The sequence below is a fragment of the Leucopleurus acutus genome (assembly GCF_964270905.1).
Source record: "Leucopleurus acutus genome assembly, chromosome: 6".
In the NCBI taxonomy this organism is placed as follows: Eukaryota; Metazoa; Chordata; class Mammalia; order Artiodactyla; family Delphinidae; genus Leucopleurus; species Leucopleurus acutus.
The window spans coordinates 18,306,018-18,329,150 of NC_139149.1; the positions used below are offsets into that span (position 1 = coordinate 18,306,018).

Here is a 23,133-nt window from a genome sequence, read left to right on the forward strand (position 1 = left end):
TACTGCTGAATAAGCAGAATAGGCATTTAATGTTACTAATTCTAATACAAAAAGTTCTTATACTAACTTACTAGAAGAATTTTTCATTATTAAAAGCTCATATTTCATTAATTTAATATAGCCTGTATGTTGCTAACACTTCATAAAGAGAGAAGACTATTTTGCTAATAGTTAAATATTTTGTTATGATAGTCAATTGAGGGTTCTTTGTATAATGGTTATTTTATATGGGAGGAGGAGGAGAGAGTTCTAGAACATCTCCTAAAATATTTTATTTAAATGACCATGAATTTAAGGGCTCCCCACCCTCCATGACCCCAAGTAAGTCACAAATATTAGATAAAAGTTTCATTTTTCTAAATGTATGAAATATAGTAACTGTTTACCCAGTTTTAACACAAAGGCAATTTTTTTCTTGAAAAATATGACTCACTATAGTATTTTAGTATACAAAAGAAAGTTCCTGAGATTAACTCCTCTGATATAGTTGACTGAATATTTCAAAACAATTCCATCTAAAAAAAATAAACTTACCTCTGGATGAAAAAATATTTCAGGTCCCAAGAATCTCTCATATCCAACATCAATGGAAAATTCTTTCTTTGAGATAGCATTGATTCCAGTATACTGTTTAATCCACTTTGATCCATCTGTATCATACTTGTTAAATTCTTTTACTAAATCTGGGCAGACATAACTATAGCGCTCCTAGAAAAAGAAATGAGTAATTTTTTCCTCTTGCTTTAGGAAAAGCAAAACAGAATGGCATATTTTCAGTAAACTAAAATCAAATGAAAAAACATCTTCAGAAAATAAAATTAGCAAATTTAGCTGAAGAAAATTTTATGTTAGGATGTTATCGTATGTGTAGTAAAAATAAACAGCTCATCTCCTATACATAACTGCAGGTTTCACAAATGAAGAGAATAAGACTTAAACTAAAGAGCCAATTTCTAATATTTCAGTGCTATTTCATGAAAGTACTCATTAATATCATCCAAAATTTTATGCTGTTTCAATAATTAAAGGAGTTCATATTTTAGAAAAAAGAAAAAAAATACACAAAGAACTGGAGGATAAATAGTTGATATAACCACACAAATTAATATAGTAAGAGGTACAAGTTATTAGGTATAAAGTAAGCTTCAAGGATATATTGTACGACATGGGGAATACAGTCAATATTTTAAATGAAATACAACCTTTAAAAATTGTGAATCACTGTATTGTACACCTATAACATATAATATTATACAGCAACTAAACTTCAGTTAAAAATTTTTTTTTTTTTTTTTTTTTTTTACATATATAGATCTTTAATACCTATCTGGAACAAAAGATTATGGGCTAAGTGAGCAAAAGAAAAAAAACTGAAAATATAAACTATTCTTTTTTTTACTATATCACCTGCAAGGCTGAATCACTGCATATTTGGATATACATCCTCAGTAAAAGTTTTCATCAAAAATGCAGTTCAAACATGCTATAACTTTCTATCTGCAATTTGTGGACTCCTGATTGCCAGTCTATTTCTTTTTTTTTTTTTTGAAGGAAAACACACATTTCACATATTTGTATACATCAATGATTCTATCCAAGATAGGTACAAATATTATTACTGATAATCAACACACATAATGGGAAAGAATACTGGAAAACAGAAGATAATTTGAGTATGTCATATTAGGTCTTCTTTCTCCAAATCTTGGAAGTAGGAATTACATGGAAATGATGATCCTTAAAAGACACTAATACTGAGCACTAGTATGCTCTAGAACAAATCCTTGGTGTTTTTGTTAATTTTTAAACTCCAGAGATTTCCCAAAGATGTTGAAACAGTAGTGTTCATATTAATTTTTTACATATTTAATTTTGATGCCACCTACCTGAGGTGACGTTTTGCAACCATTTACAAATTCCTTTACTACCTAGGAAGTAGTAAATTCATTTTCATTCCTATCCTTTGATAAGCAAGGAAAACACTATAATCATGCAAAGACCGTCAAATATATGGAGTTATTTTTACCTGGGAAGTTTTGCTTTGACATAGTTAAAACATTTGTGAGACCCAATGAAATTTTTTAGGTATGCTGACAAATGATAAATTTAAAAAGCTATGTTAAATATTTTGGTATTTTGCATGGAGCCCTGGTGTAGCATACAAATTATTAAAATACCTTACACAGCCTTCACATTTTTCTTCTATAGGCCATATCACTTGGGCCAACCATTGCCTCTATTCTACAGCCAAATGAATCAATGACATCAAAAATTTTGTTGTTAAAAAAAAAAAAAAAAAAAAATTTTGTTGTAACAGAAAACTGCTAGAATTAAAAATAAAGAAGTCAGCGAAAATTGAGATGTGAGGACTCTGAAGTGAACTAATTACAGGCATACCCCGTTTTACTGTGCTTCACCAATAATGTGTTTTTTACAAACTGAAATTTTCTGGTATCTCTGCATTATCAGATGACAGTTAGCATCTTTTAGCAACAAGTATTTTTTAATTAAGGTATGTACATTTTTTTATAGACATGATGCTATTGCCACTTAATAGACTACAGTATAGTGTAAATGTAACTTTTAAATGCACTGGGAAACCAAAAACTTTGTGTGACTCGCTTTACTGCGATATTCGCTTTATTGCAGTGGTCTGGAACAGAACCCACAGTACCTCTAAGGCATGCTACATTTATTTTTACTAAAGAGAATAATCACAAAAATGTATGTTGAAGTCAGTTGGTATAAATGTTCTTGTATGTTAGTCCTCTCAAATGTGAAATGTGGTGAGAGCAAGCAAAGGGTTGATAATCTCCCAAAATTTCCTACAAGAAATACAGAGAAAAATACATGTAATTAATAAGAGTAGTGGTTTGTAACTGGTTAACAAAAGTTTTTTTTAAACTACTGTTCTTGACTTAAGAATTTTTCATGTTCATATTATAACGTGATTTTAATTTTTAAGTAAATTATATTCTTAACTTTTTTTTTTTACCTTTACTGCCTTAGCAGTTTCCAAGGATTGCTCTGGAGGAATTCCTACTTCTCGGTCTCTCAGCAATTGCTGAATAAAATATGTTATATCTCGTCCTGCGATTGGAATGTGCTTAATACAGCTGCCAATCACATACCCTTCAGCCTAGATGAAAAAGAAAGTGTCAAATTTACTTTCAACGTTTTCAAAAATCAGTATCACCTAAATTAATCATTAAAGACCAATTTCTCAGATTACTGTATTTGTATCCTTAAGTATTGCTTTATCCCAGGAGAATTCTTCTAGTCTTTATTCCTCAACTGTATTCCTCACAGTTAACTTAGCATAGAATTTATAATACTGTACAGATATTATGAACAAGAATGAACAAAACTTATGAACAAAGCTTAGATTTATTCTCCTACTGATAAGAGTTTACAACCAAGACTGAAATGACTCAACAACAAAGGAATAGTGAGTTTCAGAAGTATTAAAGGTTTTAGATAACAGACTTCAAATAGGATATTAGTTTTAAATCTTCTATAATTTCAGCAAAAAATTTAGATTGCATTGTAAGAAATTTTATCATTAACCCACAAGCTGGCTATCATTTTCCTAATGAAGTAGGTACCAACTTCACAAGCCTGAGGCAGTCCATGTACCATCATAATTCCAAATAATTTAATTCTGCAGAATGAATTCATAAACTTACTAATACAACTAAGAAGTACAAAAATAATGTAGCAAAATTAAATTTCATTAACAACATAACATTCTTGTTTATGAAATGGTAAAATATTATTTGTAGTTAGACTGTAATAAATTAGAGATGTTTAATATGAGCCCTAGAGCAAAAACCACCAAAAAATAAATGACAATAACAAGAAATATATAGCATAGCTAATAAGTCAATAAAAAAAGATAAACTGAAGTTATAAAAAACAGTCCATTAATTCAAAAGAAGGCAGGAAAATCACAGGAATACCCAATTCTTAATATTCTTACTAAAACTCTTTCTTTTCCAAGTTGGTAACTCCTTTTTGCAAGTTACCTATTCTAATATTAATTATCAAGATAATAATATTACTGCTTAATTGTGTAGATGTTAAGAAAAGACTTTGGTCAGGAAGAACAAGTTCAGATCCCAGCCCCATGACCTATGATTTGGTGATCTTAAGCAACTCAGTTATTTGCATTTTATAAATGAGTAAACTGAAGTCCTCAAAGGATAATATAATCTACAGCATAGATCTTGAGGCTTAAATGAGAATTTTAAATGAACATTTTAAGAATCTTTACGTATCTCTAAACAACATACATATATGCATTATTTAATCCTCAAAACAGTTTTATGACATAGGTCACTATTATTGTCCCATTTTGGAAAAAAAAGGGAAAAGAATATGTAGCACTAAGAAAGAAAAATACGCCAACTAAATTATAAAAAGCCATCAAAATGTTGGACACATCCTAATTTCCAAGATATTAAAATATCCCCCAATGGCAATAAAATGTAGAATATCCATACAATTAAGTATTATTTGGCAATAATAAGAAATGAAGTACTATACATGCTACAACATGGATAAATTTTGAAACACTGGGCTATGTGAAAGAGGACAGTCACAAAAGAGTGACTCTAGGACTTCCCTGGTGGTGCAGTGGTTAGGAATCCACCTGCCAATGCAGGGGACATGGGTTTGAGCCCTGGTCTGGGAAGATCCCACATGCTGCGGAGCAACTAAGCCAGGGTGCCACAACTACTGAGCCTGCGCTCTAGAGCCCGTGAGCCACAACTACTGAAGCCCACGCACCTAGAGCCGGTACTCCACAACAAGAGAAGACACGTCAAGACACGTCAACGGGAAGCCCATGCACCGCAACAAAGAGTAGCCCCCGCTCGCCGCAACTAGAGAAAGCCTGAACACAGCAACAAGGACCCAACACAGACAAAAATAAAAACAAACAAACAAAAACAAAAACCTGGTGACAAATGTTTTAAAAAGAAGAAAAAAAGAGTGACTCCATTTATATAAAATATCCAGAACAGGCAAACCTACAGAGACAGAAAGTAGACTAGTGGTTGCCAGGGGCTAAAGTTACGGGGGGGACAGTGAATGCTAAAAGATACAGGGTTTCTTTTTAGAGTGATAAAAATGTTTTAAAATTGACTCTGGTAATGGATGCACTTTATGAATATACAATGAAACACTGAATGGTACACTCTAAATGAGTGAATTGTATGGTGTGTGAATTATATCACAAGGAAGTTTTTACTTTTTTTAAGAAGGGCAATTATTACTATTATGACATCAGAAGAATAAATTATGACATCTAATCCAAAAGTAGTCACTTGGAGGATGTAATCTTCAACAGAGGTTGCCTGATGCATTAAAAAGAGGAATAAGAATAATGAAAAAATAAAGTTCTAAGTCATTTCATTCCTTACATGTTATTCAATATAACATAAAAATTACTTTAAAAGATAAACCTTTCTACATATATGCACCCAATAATAATCAGAATGAATTCAAGTAGTCATTTTGATCTATTAGACACAATAAAAAATCTAATTTGTCATTAAAAATTGGAAGCAGAAAGGCTTTGGCAGAAAAATGCTATCTCTCACAAATAATCCAATCTGATGCATTTTTCTTAACATGCTTGATTAAATCCAAACCATGAAGCACAATCACAACTTGAGCTTTTTAATTCAAAAACGTAATTCCCCAGAAGTCATTAATGGTCATGTACTTTCGACTAACTGCTATTTAGTAGATAACCTATGACCAGTACAAAATCTGTTAATTAAGGATAAGAAAAACTATCAACTGGCTAACATACAAACAGACACATCCAAACTGGAAAACTGAGTTCCACATTTAAGACAAGAAAGGCCTATTTCCATTCCAGATACTCTAATTCATCATTTCCTAATTATGAATTAGAAACTATTTCTAATAATTTTCTAATTATTTTTAACAACCTAGAGCAAAAAAAAAAAAATCTGGAATTTGTTTACAAAGTTCTAATAATAATTTGAGCAAAACACAGCTACAGCTGAACAATGGTCAATAAAGTTTTTAAAAGGTGGCAATAATTCATATAATTTAACTTTTCCAGGTGTTATCTGATATCCTGTTCAGTAATTTTAAACTATCCTTACCACAGGGATGACATGAGTGACACCATCTCCACTGTCTATTACCGTACCGGTCAACGTCCGTTCTCCTACTTGTCTGGAGGTCCACGATGCAGCTAAGGCAAGAACAGCCTTGAACAAAAAGAAATATGATAGGCAAAAAAAATAAAAACAAAGAGTTATTAGAAAAAAATTTTTTACTGGAGTACTTTATGCAATTTTAAATGTAGTATCTTTGGAAAGAGAATACACAAAATTAATTTATATTATACAATAAAATTGTTCACAACCTACATATTATTAAGACAACTTACAGGCTTACAGTAGTCTTTAGGGGCATGTTTACAAATTTTCGATATTTTAGTGGGGGCCGTTTTCCTCTTATACCCCCCAAAATGTGGAAGACTAACATGAGATAGTACGGTACTAACATATGGAAGACTAACATGAGATAATACAGTACAGGGCTTAAAACTATGTTTATATGGCCTAGCCTGTAACATACCACAAAGTAAGGTAGAGAAGCACGCAACTACCAATCATCAGTTATTCAGTACATAGATGGCTATACTAAGTATCACTCATAAGATTAGCTCCAAATTTTCTAAGTGCAACATGCATTTAGGAATATGTAACAAGCTATTTAACCAGAAAAGGCCACTGCACACTTCCAAATACTATGATTTAATGAGGAAAGCAAAGTTGATGAAATAATGTATTTCTATAAAAAATCTTGGCATAGGCAATAAAGTATAATTTTTTCTATTAAAAGAGTTTGCAAATTAAGAAATTAATGAAGCTAGTTCATTTTTTTAAAAATTACCTAAATTTCATACAAATCCAAGCCTCGAACAAGATAAATAACTAATTAATTAAAATCAGAACTAAGCTGGCTTTATTTTACCTACTTGCAATGTAATAGCTGAAAGGGACCTAGAAAGGTAACTAGGCCATCCTCCTATTTTAACACAGGATCACACCATAATAACTGTGGGCTAACAAAACTACACAGTAATTTATATACTTTTTAAGCATTTGTGATATGCCAGGTATCACATTTGCTACGTTAAAAAACAAGTAAGAAGTAAGCTCTGATCCTGAGGGATGGGAGAGAAGCTGTTCCATACAGATATATACACAAATTAAATGCAATAAAATATTATGGGGATTTGTGATATACAGAATACAGAGGGGCACAAAGGAGGCAGTGGTCAAATATATGTAATGGTAAGTCATTCAAAACAGACTACAAAAAAAGGACACAGTGAATGTTACAAGGGTAAACGTGTACAGAAAATTCTTGACAGAGTAAATTCTCAATAACTATCAGTGCCCTTATTTCTGTTCTATAAAAGGTCTTGATTTATCCAAAAACCATTAACTTACTTCCTTTAACATTTCCCTTTTACTAACTAAATAGCTCCATTCTTCAAATACAATTTCTAAATTATCAGTTCAGGAGAGAACTATGATACGCTTTGAGGTTAAGAAAAATATAAATATACATATATTTTAAGAGTGAATTAAACCAGATTAAAATTTAAGAGTCAAGCTTATTTTGACTTATAAACTTGCTTACTTACCTGTACAGCAATGTACAAGCCTGGAACATTGAAGGACTCAAACATTATTTCAGCAGTATATTCCCTGTTTTCTGGAGTATTCAGTGGAGGTTCAGTCTATTAAATTGAGTAAGATTTTAAGTATGCAAGATAAAATTATTTTGATAAATTCATAGCTAATTTTCATGTGAGAAATAATGTATTTTAAACATTGTATTTAAAAGTCATTAAACTCAGAGGTACAAAAAAAAAGACACACAGACCAAAAAAAACCAGTAGAGAACTCAAACAGATCTGTATGTTTATATAACTGCTAGAGTATAAAACGGAAATGTTTACACAGTTTAAGATGTTTCTTCAGTTTAAGTTATGTGACTGCATACATCATGTCACTTAGAAACCTGCGGGTTAAGTCTGGGCCAGAACACATCCCAATGAGGCAAGAAAGGACCTAAGGAACAGCCCTCAAAATCCTGGACTTCATGTTTCACTTATGCCTCAGGAATACCTAAATCATTTTATATTACCAAAGCCTGAAACTACATAAGACATCATTCTTATTAATCTGATTTGACTATCCAATCCTTTTTGTTATCTCAAATATTTTAACTTGAAGGGCAAAAGTTTAAACTTAAGAAATACAGAAGAATTATCTTTTTGACCTTGAGGTAAGGAATGATTGCTTAAATTTAATGAACATAAATTGCAAAAGGAAAGACAGATAAAACTTAAATTCATTACAAATAAAATCATTTTTTTAACTTTAAAAGACACTATAAAATTTTTTTTAGAAAATTAACGAGGATTAGACTTTTTCCATATGTAAAACCTTTAACTTCTAAACTACTTGATGTGTTTAAACTTACTTAGGAGGGTTTTGGACTATGTTCAAGAGTTTGAAGATAATTCAGTAAGAGTTACATATAAAATTAAGCAAACTAAAAACCAAGGCAGTTAAATTATAAACTCCAAGAAAAGCAGAAATTCTATACAAAATAAAATAAAATATAATCAGAAGACCTCACAAGGAAAATATACAAATAGCTAATAAGCACATGAAAAAGTACTCAACAACATCAGTCATCAGAAAAATGCAAATTAAAACCAAAATGAGAAAGTTTACCCACCCAACCAGAATGGCTAAAATTAAAAAGACTGACACATCAAATGCTGGATCTGGATACGTAACCAGATCACTAACACATAGCTGGTGGGTGTGCAAAAAGCTACAATCCCTTGGAAAAAGTTCTGAAAGTTTCTTAAAAAATCAATCATGCATCTATCCTGTGACACAGCAATTCCATATCTAGGTATTTACACAAGAAAAATAAAAACATGTCCACAAAAAGACTTGTTTAAGAATGTTCACAGTACCCCAAAAATATTCACAGTAGTCAAAAACTTGGAACAGCTCAGGTGATTATCAACAGGAAAATGGACAGGGAGGCATACAATGGAATACAACCCAACAAAAAGCAACAAATTACTTGTATGTGCAACAACATGGATGAATCTTAAGATTATGATGAGTGAAGTCTTACCAAAGAGCACAACTTGTACAATTCCATTTACATGAAACTCAAATATAAGCAAAACATGTATGTACTGGAAAAAATCTGAATAAGGGTTGCCTCCAGGGCATGGGGGCAGGGATTAACTAGAAAAGGGCGTGAGATAACTTTCCAGGTTAACAGTAAAGCTCTGTTATCTTGATAAGGGTTTAGGTTACACAGTGGTATACATCTGTCAAACCCAGGGGATGGGCAAACTACATCATGCATCCTGAAGGCCAGATCTAGTCCACCACTTCTTTCTGTAAACAGAATTTTATTGGAACACAGCCATAGCCACTCATTTAAGTATTGCCTATGGCTGCTTCCTACTACAACAGCAGAGCTAATTAAGCAGCTGCAAAAGAGACCACATGGTCCACAAAGCCAAAAATATTTGCTAACTAGCTTTAAAGAAAGTCTGCCAATGCCCAGTCAAACCCATAAAATGGCAGGGTTAAGATGTGTGATTTTATAGAATGTAAGTTTTATATAAAAGAAAAAATGTAAACAATAATAAACTCTAGTTGATGATAATGTATGCTAAAGTACCTAGGGGTGAAATGACTCCATCTGCAACTCATTTTGAAGTGATTAAAAAAATAAGATGGAGTGATAGAAGGATAACCCAATAGACAGATGTCCTAAAACAATTATAATAAAATTAATAGCTGAGTCTAGGTTGTGGGTATATTGGGCATTCACCGCAAGGTTCTTTTCAATTTTATGTTCATGGTCCAACCATAAACAATATTCACAATCACAATAAAATATTAAAAATATTAAAATATTAATTTAACCCAAAATTAAACTATGTCACAGAAAAAGGGAGAAGGTAAGGATTTTGTGTTAAGGAGGGGATCAAAGGAAAAGAACGAAATACTCATCTTACCTAGCAGGAAGTTAATAGACTGTCTAATATTTAAAAAAAACAAAAATACGGGCTTCCCTGCTGGCACAGTGGTTAAGAATCCACCTGCCAATGCAGGCCACATGGCTTCGAACCCTGGTCTGGGATGATCCCCCATGCCGCGGAGCAACTAAGCCCGTGCGCCACAACTACTGACCCTGAGCTCTAGAGACCGCAAGCCACAACTACTGAGCCCACGTGCCACAACTACTGAGCCCACGTGCCACAACTACTGAAGCCCGCGCACCTAGAGCCCATGCTCCGCAACAAGAGACGCCACGACAATGAGAAGCCCACGCACCGCAACAAGACCCAACGCAGCAAAACAAATTAACATAAATAAATAAACAAACAAAAATACAAGAAATACATGATACAACTATCAAGAAAAACTCTTTAAAAATTTAAAGTGTTTGCCCGGGGGGAATCAAGGGTTCAAGGGTAGGGAGAGGTGAGGAAGGAAAATTTTAATTTAAATCTGATATTATAGCACTTGATTTTTTAACATTATGAACATGCATTGCTTTGGTTAAAAAAAAAAAGAAAGAAAGAAAAACGTTTAAAAATTAAATTATATTGTAGTTTGTTACGAAGAATTACAAATGAAATAATAATCAGACCAGTTATTTTTTTAAAAAAGAAAGTGCCATGTTTCCAACTTTTTCCCCTGAAACTTACTGTTAAAGATACTAAAGATGATACAGCTTTATAACAAAGTCTTTAGATACATGACAATTTAATAAACAAGAACGTATGTCCTATGAGTACAGATGCGATGAAAACATTCTCATTAAATTTCTTCAAAAATTTCCTCACAGGGCTTCCCTGGTGGCGCAGTGGTTGAGAGTCCGCCTGCCGATGCAGGGGACATGGGTTCGTGCCCTGGTCTAGGAGGATCCCACGTGCCGCGAAGCAGCTGGGCCCGTGAGCCATGGCCGTTGAGCCTGCGCGTCCAGAGCCCGTGCTCCGCAATGGGAGAGGCCACAGCAGTGAGAGGCCCACGTACCACACACACACACACAAAAAATTTCCTCACAGAATTTAAAATTTGTACTTACCAAAAGAAAATAATGGTCTTCAGGTTCCGCCCTTAAATATTTAAAGATCACTTGCTCCATAAACCTTTCCATCAAGTCCCAATCTTCAACTATACCATGGCGGATTGGCCACTATTAAAACAAAAAATAAAACAGGAATTAAATCTTTACTAATATCAGAAAAAATCAAAAATAAAACAGATCATTAGTGAGTATTAGATGAGGATAGCATTTCTTACGTGTGCTAATGACACGCAGATCATTAGAAGATGCATACTTAACTATTTAGAGATAAAAGAAATTATTTCTACAACATATTTTCAGATGTTTCAATTAAAAAACACAATGCAAATATATTAAAATGTTAAAAACTGTTCAATCTAGATGGAAGGTCATTGTACCGGTCTTTCTAGATTGCTAAAAGTTTTGTAATAATGGAAACGTAACCTATTAAAATTTAGCCTGTGAAAATTACAGGTTATGACAATTTGCTTAATCTTTATTAGCGCTTTCACAAGTATTTGTTGTGTGCCTAATATATAAAACACAGTTGGTAAGTATAGAGCAAGAATAACCATAAATCAAGCAAGCAAAATTTTATAAGACAAGTCATATGTATTTGTTATGGAACCATGGTTCCAAAACTGAGCCCCAGGGTACTACAGCAAATTCTCAAAGACACTGCAAATATTTTACATTTTCCAGGGAAATCTGGTGATACTCAGAATCAGTTTGGCACTGCATACCTACTATTTTAAAGTAGTTCAGTTTCAACATCAGATCATACTAGATTCCCTTCAAGTAATATCACTTCTTTGAAAAGCTGGGTTGCCAGCAGTTGCTATGATGAAAACTAAATACCTCCCCAAAAAACCCATGTACAATAAGAAATGAGGATGGTGATGTGCAATCTGATTCCAGGTGTAAGAAACTGTGAAGTGCCCGACAGGCACACGCATCCTACTGGTAATTGTGATTATTTAACAATTAAAAATATGTTTTATTTTTTTCAGGTGGCTACTAAGTTGCTACTTAACAAACAGAACTGTTAGTAATTTCTTTCTAAGTGATGCTGTAAAAAATTTTACTGAGACACTAAGGGCACTGAGAAAGTTTGTGAATCTCTGCAATAAAATAGTTTCACAGCACATGTAACTGAAGATTAGTATTCTGAATATATGAAGACTTACTTAAGCAAAATAAAAACGTAGGCATAAAACTTAAAAAAATATACAAAAGAAAAATTAAAAAATACAGTTCCATGCACATAGTACAAATACACACCCAGTACTTAAGGCTGAATGCGTTAGTGAAATAAATATCCTACAGTCCTCTACTCAATCATTAAACCTTTTATCTATTAATTCCTAATATCCACATTTCACCATAGCCTTCTAGATACTTTCTAAGTCATTATACTTAAAAAATAACTTTTAGTCCCCACTTTGCTTTAGGGAAGGAAAAAATGTACTACATCATTCATTTTATAACATTACTGGAACTGACATATTTTAATGTTCTAAGTGTTATTTATTCATTTATTCCTCATTTATTATTGTGCACCTACTATAACCACTGGCACAAATGCTAAGGACATGAACATCCTGCCATAAGGAGCTGTCCAGTGAAAGAAATAGATATAAACATAACCTTGTAAGTTTTTAAGGAAATAAAGTACCTAGGACAAGATGATCAACTTGGCTTCAGAGGGAAAATGGGAAGGCTCCTATTCCTCTATGACTGAGGAGGTCGTATCTAACCTGGGTCTTAAAGGAGCAACCTTGTTAATTTTGTTTTCAGGGGGTGGGGTAAATAGAGAATAGAAACAAATATATACAAACACCGCAATAATATACAAACACAACAGTTATCGATGAAAAACACGTGTGCCTTTAGGGAAAGGGGTATAGACAGATAGATCAGTTCTACATGAAGGGGACCAGGTTCTCAAAAACTATTACTTGCCTTGTATTTGGGTTTTATTCTATAAGAAACAGATCATCAGTAGAAATTTTCAAGCAGGGTATAAACAAGAATAGCTTTGATTTTTAATAAGATTATTATAGCAGCATTGGGAAAGCTGAAATGAATCTTAAAAGAACCAAGGAAGAAAGACAAAGAGCCCCAGTTGTGGTGTAAATAACGCTAGGCCAGATTCAAGATTTCTGTCACTACAAGGGAAAACTCAAAGATATAATCACTAGGTTTCTAGCTCTAGAGTCAGGATGGCAAGGATCTATTAATTAAGACACAAAAGTTGTGTTTTGTCTTATCTTGGAATAAGCAAGGGTAGAGTATATGTAATAAATTTTGTTTTGAGTATATTAAACTCAAGAGCCAGGTAGTAGGTAGGTGACAGTAGGTACTTGGAAATGGGGTCAAGAAATTGGAAGTAGAGATGTAGGCTGTGGTTGTTGATGAAGGTGTGGATGAGACCACCTAGAGAAAGTCTCTAATAAAGAGAATCAAGGACAGTACCTGGGAAATACTGACATTTGAGTAGTAGGCAAAGGATAAAGAACCAGTGACAGCAGGGGAAAAAAATAAGTAATAAATAAAAAGAATAGTCCAGGGCTTCCCTGGTGGCGCAATGGTTGAGAGTCCGCCTGCCGCTGCAGGGGACACAGGTTCGTGCCTCAGTCCGGGAAGATCCCACATGCCGCGGAGCGGCTGGGCCCGTGAGCCATGGCCGCTGAGCCTGCGCGTCCGGAGCCTGTGCTCCGCAATGGGAGAGGCCACAGCAGTGAGAGGCCCACGTACCGTAAAAAAAAAAAAAAAGAGATCCAGCAGAGTAATCTTGTGAAAGAAAGACAAATCAAGAAGGATGAAAATTGTTACAGATAATTGGATTTAACAAAGAGCTTATCAAATAATGAGACCAAATAAGAAGTTTGGTTTTAAAAGAGGAAAATAAAACAATAGCTAAAATGCTGAGGAAAGAAGGTAGGATTGAAAGAATTTTTGTCGTTTGGGTGTGTTTGTTGCATTTGGAAGACATGAAAATGTTTAAAAGAACAGAATCAATGCAGAGGAACTCTGGCCTCTCAGCTCACCGACTTCATCACATTCAAAGGTGTCTTTTCCATTTTGGCCACAGTTTAGATCATCACTATCATCTCTAAATCCCTGAAATGCAAGTACACCCCTCTCTGATCACAACTTCTTATCCTTCTAGCATACTCCAGCACCTCACCATATCTCTCGCGATCACAATTAGACTTGCAGTCCACTGGTTGTTGTAATTCTTCCCTCGCCAAAAACCATCCCCCTCACAACACACACACACACACACAGTTTAGATTTTAGGCCCCATCACTTTGACTATTCATACTTCCTTTTGTCATTCCATCTACCAAAACCCAACTCAGCACAGTCCTACCCTAAACTTGCCTATATCCAGAATGCTGATCACACAGAACTGGTTGATAAAACTAAGAATTCGTAATTGCTATTCCCAAATGGACCTAAATTTACCTGGCAAGCCTTTGTTTCCCTACTCTGTTATCCACAGTGATGATTTTAAATATTCTCCCTATCACTCAGATTTCACTTTCTCCCCGCTATTTCCTGGGCAGCAGAGATAACATCACCATGTATTTCACAAAGAAAGCAGAAGCCAACAGTCAGGAATCCAACTTTTCTTCACCAAATCTATAAAACTGATTCTATACTTACCTCTTTTTTCTTTTTCATTTTTTATAATGTAAGAGATCCTCCATATATCAATTAGATCATCTGGATTCCATCCCTTTAACTTTGTCAAGAGCCCTGTATTATACTCCACTTTCCTGTTACTTTAATCTCTTTTTCTAATGACTCTTTCACACTAGCATTTAAGCATCTCTTCCACCTCACTGAATATACTGTCATTCATAATCCAATCTACTTTAATCCAGCCTCACTGCTCTTCTAAAACTATTCTTATTAAGGTTATAAATGACATCCTTGTAGCTAAAGACAGCAAATAACCTATGGGTTCTAGCTTACTTGGTCGCAGCATCCCACACTCTTATTTCTCCTTCCTGTTTACCCAGTCTCTCTAACTACGCCTTCTCAGTCTCCTTTGTAGGCTTTCCTCCTCCATCCAAACCTAAATGATGTGTTGATCAGGCTCTGTCCTAGGCCTATCCCTATGGAATCTTACCCCTTCCAAAGGCAACTAATACCTTCTAAATGTTTATCCCCAGTTCTGTCTTGTTTCTAAGCTCCAAGAGCCAAATATTTGTATAACTACAAGCCACTTATAATTATTTCTTCAATGGCTTCCTTTCCACCAATTATAATAGACTTGAAGTCAGGAAAGCCATTTTTCTTATCTAATCTCAGCACTTTATAAAGTTGTTTATACATGGTAGCTGTTTATTAATGAAATTACTAAAACGGAAGAAAAGAGGGACCAAGGAAGAAATGTGCAAATTAGGTAAAGTCAATTTGAATAGTGTTTCCCTTTTGGTGCAGGTTGGGTAGTGACTATGGGAGCAGACACAAGGAAAGCATCTGGGTTACTAGACTTGTTCTATGTCCTGAACTTTTATGATTACAGTCACAAAAAATTTTCAACTGTGTAACTAAGCCTTACCTATTTTACTGTATATAAATTATACCTCAATAATAAGGGAAAAGGAGGAAGAATAGTATGGAACAAACAAGAAAGGGAAAAAGATAAAAAGGAGGAAAGAGAGTGGCACTTCCAGATGCCATAGGCTTCAAAAGGGCAGAAAGTGTGGGTCTGAATAAAGACGGGAGGGAAATATCTCTAGGTATGGCGATGTGGAGGCAAGAGAAAGCCAATCACATTGATGATTCTGAGATGGAAAAAGTAAATACTGCTCACCTGAAGGGGCTAAAATCTTCCTCTTGGGGAAAAAAACCCAGTAGTTAAAGCAAGGCTGGGAGGAGCCACAGAGAAGAAGAAATTTCTATTGTGAAGAGGTTGAGGGTATTAGGCTTGTAATTGACTGAAATTCCAAGTGGCACAATTATAGAACAAACAAATTTTTTGAAAGAGAATGTTATTTATATTTATACAAATCATAAAAATATACCTTTGTTGCATATGTAGGTTTTTCTATTGCTTCATCACCAATGAAGAAGTCTAGGTCATCAACACCTTTCATCACCCTCCTTTGAGCTTGATCACCCACTTTTGCTGACTCCTTAATAGCAATACCTTTAAAATAGAAGTTATTTATACATGTCAAAAATTGTATTTTTTTCAAGTGAGACAAATTTTTCACTTGTATTTCTTCTGTAATAAAGTGTTACTAAATAGAACATGATCTAGTATATTTAAAGTGTCAAATTAAAGCAAAAAGGTCATTAAAAAAAAAAAAGACAAAATTCATCTTACACAATAAAAACTCAACTTCCACCCAGAGACAAGGCCTCAAGTGTAAAAAGCCCCCCCCAAAAAAAGTACTGCTGTGGGAATGTTTCAGTTATGTTTTTAAAAACTATGTGAGATCTATTTTGATTTGAGTAAAATTATAATTTCACCAAGTCAACCTATGCTTGATGGACAATCAGAAAGAAAAAACTGAAGAACAGTTATAAAGGTGGGAAAATTGCACGGGGAATTTATTTTTAAAGCTTTCTTCATATTTCTATCCTATTTGCATTATTATGAGCTAGTAATTTAGGTATAACGCTGGCATAAAGACCTGATAAACTTAAATCACATATACAAAAGGAAATTTCAAATCATTTAGGTAAAACCCACAACAATCTCCTTATATAATTTCAGAAATCCAGCATACAGTTCTAGACCTAAAACTTGTATATTTCTTAATTAAGTTATAAATTTCTGAATCCTTCAAGTTAAACAGTTCTTCATTCAAAATATCTGCCTGGGGACTTCACTGGCGGTCCAGTGGTTAAGAGTCTGTGCTTCCACTGAAGGGGATCTGGGTTCCATCCCTGATCAGGGAACTAAGATCCTGCATGATGCACGGTACGGCCAAAAATTAAAAACAAAAAAAAAAAATCTGCATGCACATAAGCTGATGTGGCACCCAACTGTTACACTTTCATTTAATAACAATTTATATCCTTAACAAGGTAGGTAGAAAATACTGAAGGAAATTCTAAATCCAATCTACTTCTAAATGTTAGAAAGCTTCTCTAGCAATTTATTTACAATGTACACAGGCATCAGATGGCTCACTATAAACTTCCTAAAAAACAAAGATTATGAAAATAACTTTGAACCATATCCACAGGTTTTCCAGACCAAATATCCGTGCTCATCAGTGGCAGTGATTATATTGGCTCATTATAAAACTACACCTGCAGCATTAAGACTGGCTGCGTGGAAAAAAAACCCCAAAATCAAAAACCTTCTTTCATACACACATGGATTTTTAACATGCCACAGCTTCTCATAAGACAATGAAAACTAAAACTGCAAATTTTGGCAGAAAGGTGAAATAGAGAAAGGATACAATGGTGATGAGAACCCAAGGTTCAAAAGTTCAAAATTATATGGGCTTCCAACAAAGACTGAACACAGCCACTTAAGAGCATAAGCAAAACCAAACTTCACAAGGATGAGAGTTAACATATCAGTAATCTCCTGAAATAAACGTTTAATCACAACATAGTGTTTTATAAAAGATTATAAATTAAGAGATTACAAAATCAGCATTTTATGGGTTGAACTGTGTACCCCCAGAAAGATATGTTTAGGTCCTAACTTTTAGCACCTCAGAATGTGACCTTATTTGGAAATAGGGTCTTTCAAGTTAAAGTGAGGTTAGCAGGATGGGCTATAATGCAATGACTGGTGTTTTTATAAAAATAGGAAATTTGGACATATCCACACACAGAAGAAAAACAATATGAAGACACACAGGGCAGCCATGTGACTGGAGTGATGCATATACAAGCCAAGGAACATCAAGGACTGTCAGCAAACACCAGAAGCTTTAAGAGGCAAGGAAGATTTCTCCCCTAAAGCTGTCAGCAAGATCTTGGTCCTGCTGACACCTTGATTTCAGACTTCTCCAGGACTGTAAGTTTCTGTTGTTTTAAGTCACATGGTTTTTGGTACTTTGTCTCGGCAGCCTTGGGAAACTAATACAACCAATACACAATGGTATAATACTAAACTCAAATATAACTAATGTCAAGTACTAGTCCACAAAAGTACTTCTATTTTAGTCAGCAATAGAGGCAATATTTGTTGTCTAAGTGTTAAACAACAAACTATCAATATGTTTATATATAAATGTGGGACAAAAGTAAAAAAACAAAACAAAACAAAAAAGCAAATCTGTCCCTCTGTGTAGATAACAAATATGCATGAATAAAACATAAAGAAAAAGACAACAGTACTACAAATTAAGACCACTGTATTCCTATGAATGAGCAACACTGTCCCCTAAAATCTATTCCAGGCATTAAAGAATTAGACTTAGGTAACAGCCTAAATTCTCAGATGGTAAGAATTAGATTATTAGATAATAATCCCTAGAGAAGTATACCAAAAGTATATCAGAAGTGCAAAAGTCAAATAGGTTTGTTTCTAGAGAGTGAAAATATGTACTAGCTCCCCCTTTAAAGACAATTTTGACACACACTTCACACATTTTAAATTTTGTTCTTACTATATATAAACAACAAAACAATCAACCTGTTCAAGTCTGAAGAGTACCCAATTGAGACTAAAGATCTGCAGCTTTGGGCAAGCCCAGTAATTTCTACCTCATTCTCAACTTCACAGATTTTGAATCCTAAGCTGCTTTCACTATTCTCTGCATGTTTATTTTTCCATTTCCTTCTTATTTTCATAAGTTAATAAGAATACACAAAAGTATTCAAACAGTCTAATACTAGTGATACTAGAACTGTCTAGGAGTTAGCACCACCAAGGAATGGCTCAAAAGGTTTATCATCTGATATGCTAAAGTCTTAACTCGGCATAGGTTAGGTGGTTCAGAAATGTTACTACATTATGTACAAAAGGTGAATTGTCTAAAAGTCAGAAGCCCAAAACAGGTTCATCTAGGAACACATACATAGCCCAGGCTAACAAATATGAGTGCTAAGAAACCAAGTGTGAGAGTATTTTTTAAAAACTTCTGAAAGACAAACTATTGAAAGTGGACAGTCAGCTAAAGTGAAGTTAACAGAAATAAGATAAAACAAAAACAATGTAAGTATGGTTATAAGATGTCAGAAAACAGCTGAAGTCCGCATCTCTAAAGATGAGATGCCATCCTTATTTTGAAACATGAGCTCTTGTCAGGGATGTCAACAAGCACGAGTCCTGCAAACAATCACATCCACAAACCAAAGGATAGCCTTTGTAGGCGTGTGATGGGGAATGCATTACTTAATAGTAACACACACACATTATTAACAGCAATACCCTCAAAGCAGAAAACTGTTTAATTATCAGCTCATTCATTTTTGTCTTTAAAAAGGTATTTGGCAGATCTGGTAAATGAAGAGCTAAACAGAGATCTGAAATGAATGGTCAGAGGTACAGAAATGAGGCCATGCTTAGAACTTGGCAAACCACGTTTTTAAAGGACTAAATCTTACAGAGTGTCAAAAATGATTATTTATTTTACTTTATTAAATGATATTAAATCAGCTTATTTGTGACTTAAAAGAAATACTTACAGGAAGGGATGATAAACTGTGGTTCCGTATTTCCAGCATATCCTAATTTTGTATACCTGAAAAACACGAAGAATTTCGTAAGGATTTCACAAATATCTCAGCAATTATGAATTTAATTCTTAGATTTCCATTTGTTATAAAGTGAGATTCCACTCTGGGTAAATACTATACAAAATTCCATCGTTTCAGTTCATTTAAACATCTCTGCTTTCAAAATTATATCAAAATTATAAATACCCATAGCTTTTAACCAGGAACTGCACTTCTAGAAATTGATCCTACGGGGATATTCATACATGTACAAAATAACATATAACAGGGCCTCTTGCGACAATCTTGCTTATAATAGCAAAAGACTGGAAATAAACAGCCATCAAACTAGTTAAGTATGCTTCGTTTATACTATAGAATATTAGGCAGTTATTAAAAAAGAGATTGAAGTAGCTCCTTATGTACAGATATGGAACAATCTCCAAAACGTATTGTTCACTGAACAAAAGCAAGGTACAGAACAATGGTTCAACTATGTGATATTTGTATAAAAGTAAAGGGTAGGAGTAAAACATGTAAAACACAAGCTGTTCATCTCCTTACACGGCCCTGCAATAAAAACCTTTCTCTGCTCCAAACTCCGATGTTTCGGTTTGGCCTCATTGTTCAGTAGCACCTTCAGAAAAACTCTTCCTTCTACAGCTAGTAGACACTTTGATAACTTTTCCTTCCCTTAAGCTTTAAACATGGGATTAAACAGCTTGGATTTTTCTTAAATCTGCCATTTGGATAATTGGATTATTTAGTATAGGAGTCAGACATGGGACAAACGTTCACATTTGGAAGTTACTTACTCAAATTGACTACAGATCCATGCAATTGCTATCAAAGTCCCAACAATGTTTTTTTTGGGAGAAAGAGCAAATCCATCCTAAAATTCATATGGAATCTCAAGGGACTATGAATAGCCAAAACAATCTCAAACAAAGTTGGAGGTCTCAGACTTCCTGATTTAAAAACTTAGTACAAAGTTACGGTAACAAAAGCTGTGTGGCACTGACACAGAGACACACAGACTAATGGAACAGAACAAAGCCCAGAAATAAATCCTCCCATATATGGTCAAATAACTTTTGACAAGGGTGCCATAACCATTCAAACAGGGAAAGGATAGTCTTTTCAAGAAAGGGTGCTGGGAAAACTGGATATCCATTATTTAATGAACATGGACTTTTATCTTATACCACATACAAAATTTAACTCAAAATAAATCAAGACCTACATATAAGATCTAAAACTATAAAACTCTTTGAGGAAAATATAGGGGACAAAGCTTTATGACATTAAATTTGGCAAGGATTTTTTGGACATGACACAAGGAGGCAACAACAACCATAAAAAATAAATTGAACATCATCAAAATTAATAACTTTTGGGTACCAAAGGACACTATCAATAGTGTGCAAAGGCAACCCACAAAATGGAAGAAAACAGTTACAAATCATATATCTGATAAGGAGTTAATATCCAGAATATATAAAGAACTCCTACAACTCAACAACAAAATAAACAACCCAGTTTTTAAAACAGGCAAAGGACTTGAATAGACATTTCTCCAAAGGAGATATACAAAAGGCCAACAAGCACATGAAAAGATGCTCAACATTATTAATAATTAAGAAAATTCAAATCAAAACCAAAATGAGATACCACTTCACATCCATTAGGATGGCTATTACCAAAACATCAAAAACAAACAAAAATATCAGTGAGGATACAGAGAAACTCTTGCACACTGCTGATAGGAATGGAAAATGGTGCAGCTGCTACAAAAAACAATATGGCAATTCCTCAAAAAATTAATCACAGAATTACCACAAAATCCAGCAATGCCATTTCTGGGTATATACCAAAAAAAAAGAAAGCAGGGGCTTCAACATATTTTTGTACACCAATGTTCACAGCAACATTATGCATAATAGACAAAAAGGTGGAAGCAATGCAAGGGTCCACTGACAAATGAATGGATAAACAAATGTGGTATATACATACAATGGAATATTAGTTAGCCTTCAAAAGGAAGGAAATTCTGACACATGCTACTACATACAATATGAATGAACCTTGAGGACATCATCCTAAGTGAAATAAGCCAATCACAAAAGGTCAAATACTATATGATTCCACTTAAATGAGGTACCCAAAATAGTCAAATTCACAGAGACAGAAGCTGGATGGTGGCTGCCAGGGATGGAGGTGGGGTATGGTTGTTACTGTTCTATGGATACAGAGTTTCAGTTTGGGAAAATGAAAAAGTTCTGAAGAAGAATGGTGGTGATAGTTATGAATGTACTTAATGCCACTAAACTGTACACTTAAAAATGGTTAAAACTGTCAATTTTATGTTGTGTATATTTTACAACAATTTTCTTAAACAGCTATGTAAACTTGACAGCTACTGGGGAAAATAATTAAATTCTGTACATATCGTACATGTTAAAACAAAATAAATCTAAATGGATGAAATATTAAAATAGGGTAGGGAAATAAACCAAAAACTTTAAAAGGTAATGCAGGATAACTTCTTTATAACCCTGGAACAAGGGAGTCTTAGTAACTATAATTCAAAATCCAGACATTAAAAAAAGACTGATACTCCAATTATGTGAAAATTTAAAAGTTCTTCACAAAAACATACCAAAAGTAGCCAAAAGAAAAATGACCAAAAGAGAAAAACTAGCTGCACTCAGAGACAAAGAGTTAATCACCCTAATATATAAAGGATATCTAGGAGGTGATGTCAACAAGGGAGGGAAATAAGGAGAGAAGAAAGTGAAAGGTAAAAGACAATAACCATTCAAAGAAAAAGAAATATAAATGGCTATAAATGAAAAGATGCTCAACCCTGTGGGGTAAAAAAAGAAAAACAAAGGCAAATTAAAAGTACACTGAGGAGGGTTTCCCTGGTGGCGCAGTGGTTGAGAGTCTGCCTGCCAACGCAGGGGACACGGGTGTGTGCCCCGATCTGGGAAGATCCCACATGCCGCGGAGCAGCTAGGCCCGTGAGCCATGGCTGCTGAGCCTGCACGTCCGGAGCGCTCCGCAACGGGAGAGGCCACAACAGTGAGAGGCCCGCATACCACACACACACAAAAAAAGTACACTGAGGTAAATTTCATACATTCCTAGTTGGAATGATAGAAAATAATCAAAATCATTTGTAAATAAAACAGCCACTTTGGAAAACACTTAAACATTCACTTACCATATGACCCAGCAATTCTAATTCTAGGTATATACCAAAGAAAATATGTCCCCACAAAGAAGTGTAAACATTTGTTC

At 34.2% G+C, this 23,133-nt stretch overlaps 1 protein-coding gene across 1 annotated transcript in view; it reads right to left on the reverse strand.

Annotated features, from left to right (window-relative positions):
- ACTR3 (actin related protein 3) overlaps positions 1 to 23,133 on the reverse strand; it is a 58,391-nt gene that overhangs the window by 17,262 nt on the left and 17,996 nt on the right. The window contains exons 2-8 of the mRNA XM_082841709.1: positions 19,801 to 19,856; positions 16,221 to 16,345; positions 11,197 to 11,307; positions 7,700 to 7,795; positions 6,141 to 6,248; positions 2,996 to 3,139; positions 535 to 708 (exon numbers count right to left, since the gene is read on the reverse strand). Coding sequence (XP_082697835.1) covers positions 535 to 708; positions 2,996 to 3,139; positions 6,141 to 6,248; positions 7,700 to 7,795; positions 11,197 to 11,307; positions 16,221 to 16,345; positions 19,801 to 19,856 — 814 coding nt within the window. The remainder of the gene's footprint in view (positions 1 to 534; positions 709 to 2,995; positions 3,140 to 6,140; positions 6,249 to 7,699; positions 7,796 to 11,196; positions 11,308 to 16,220; positions 16,346 to 19,800; positions 19,857 to 23,133) is intronic.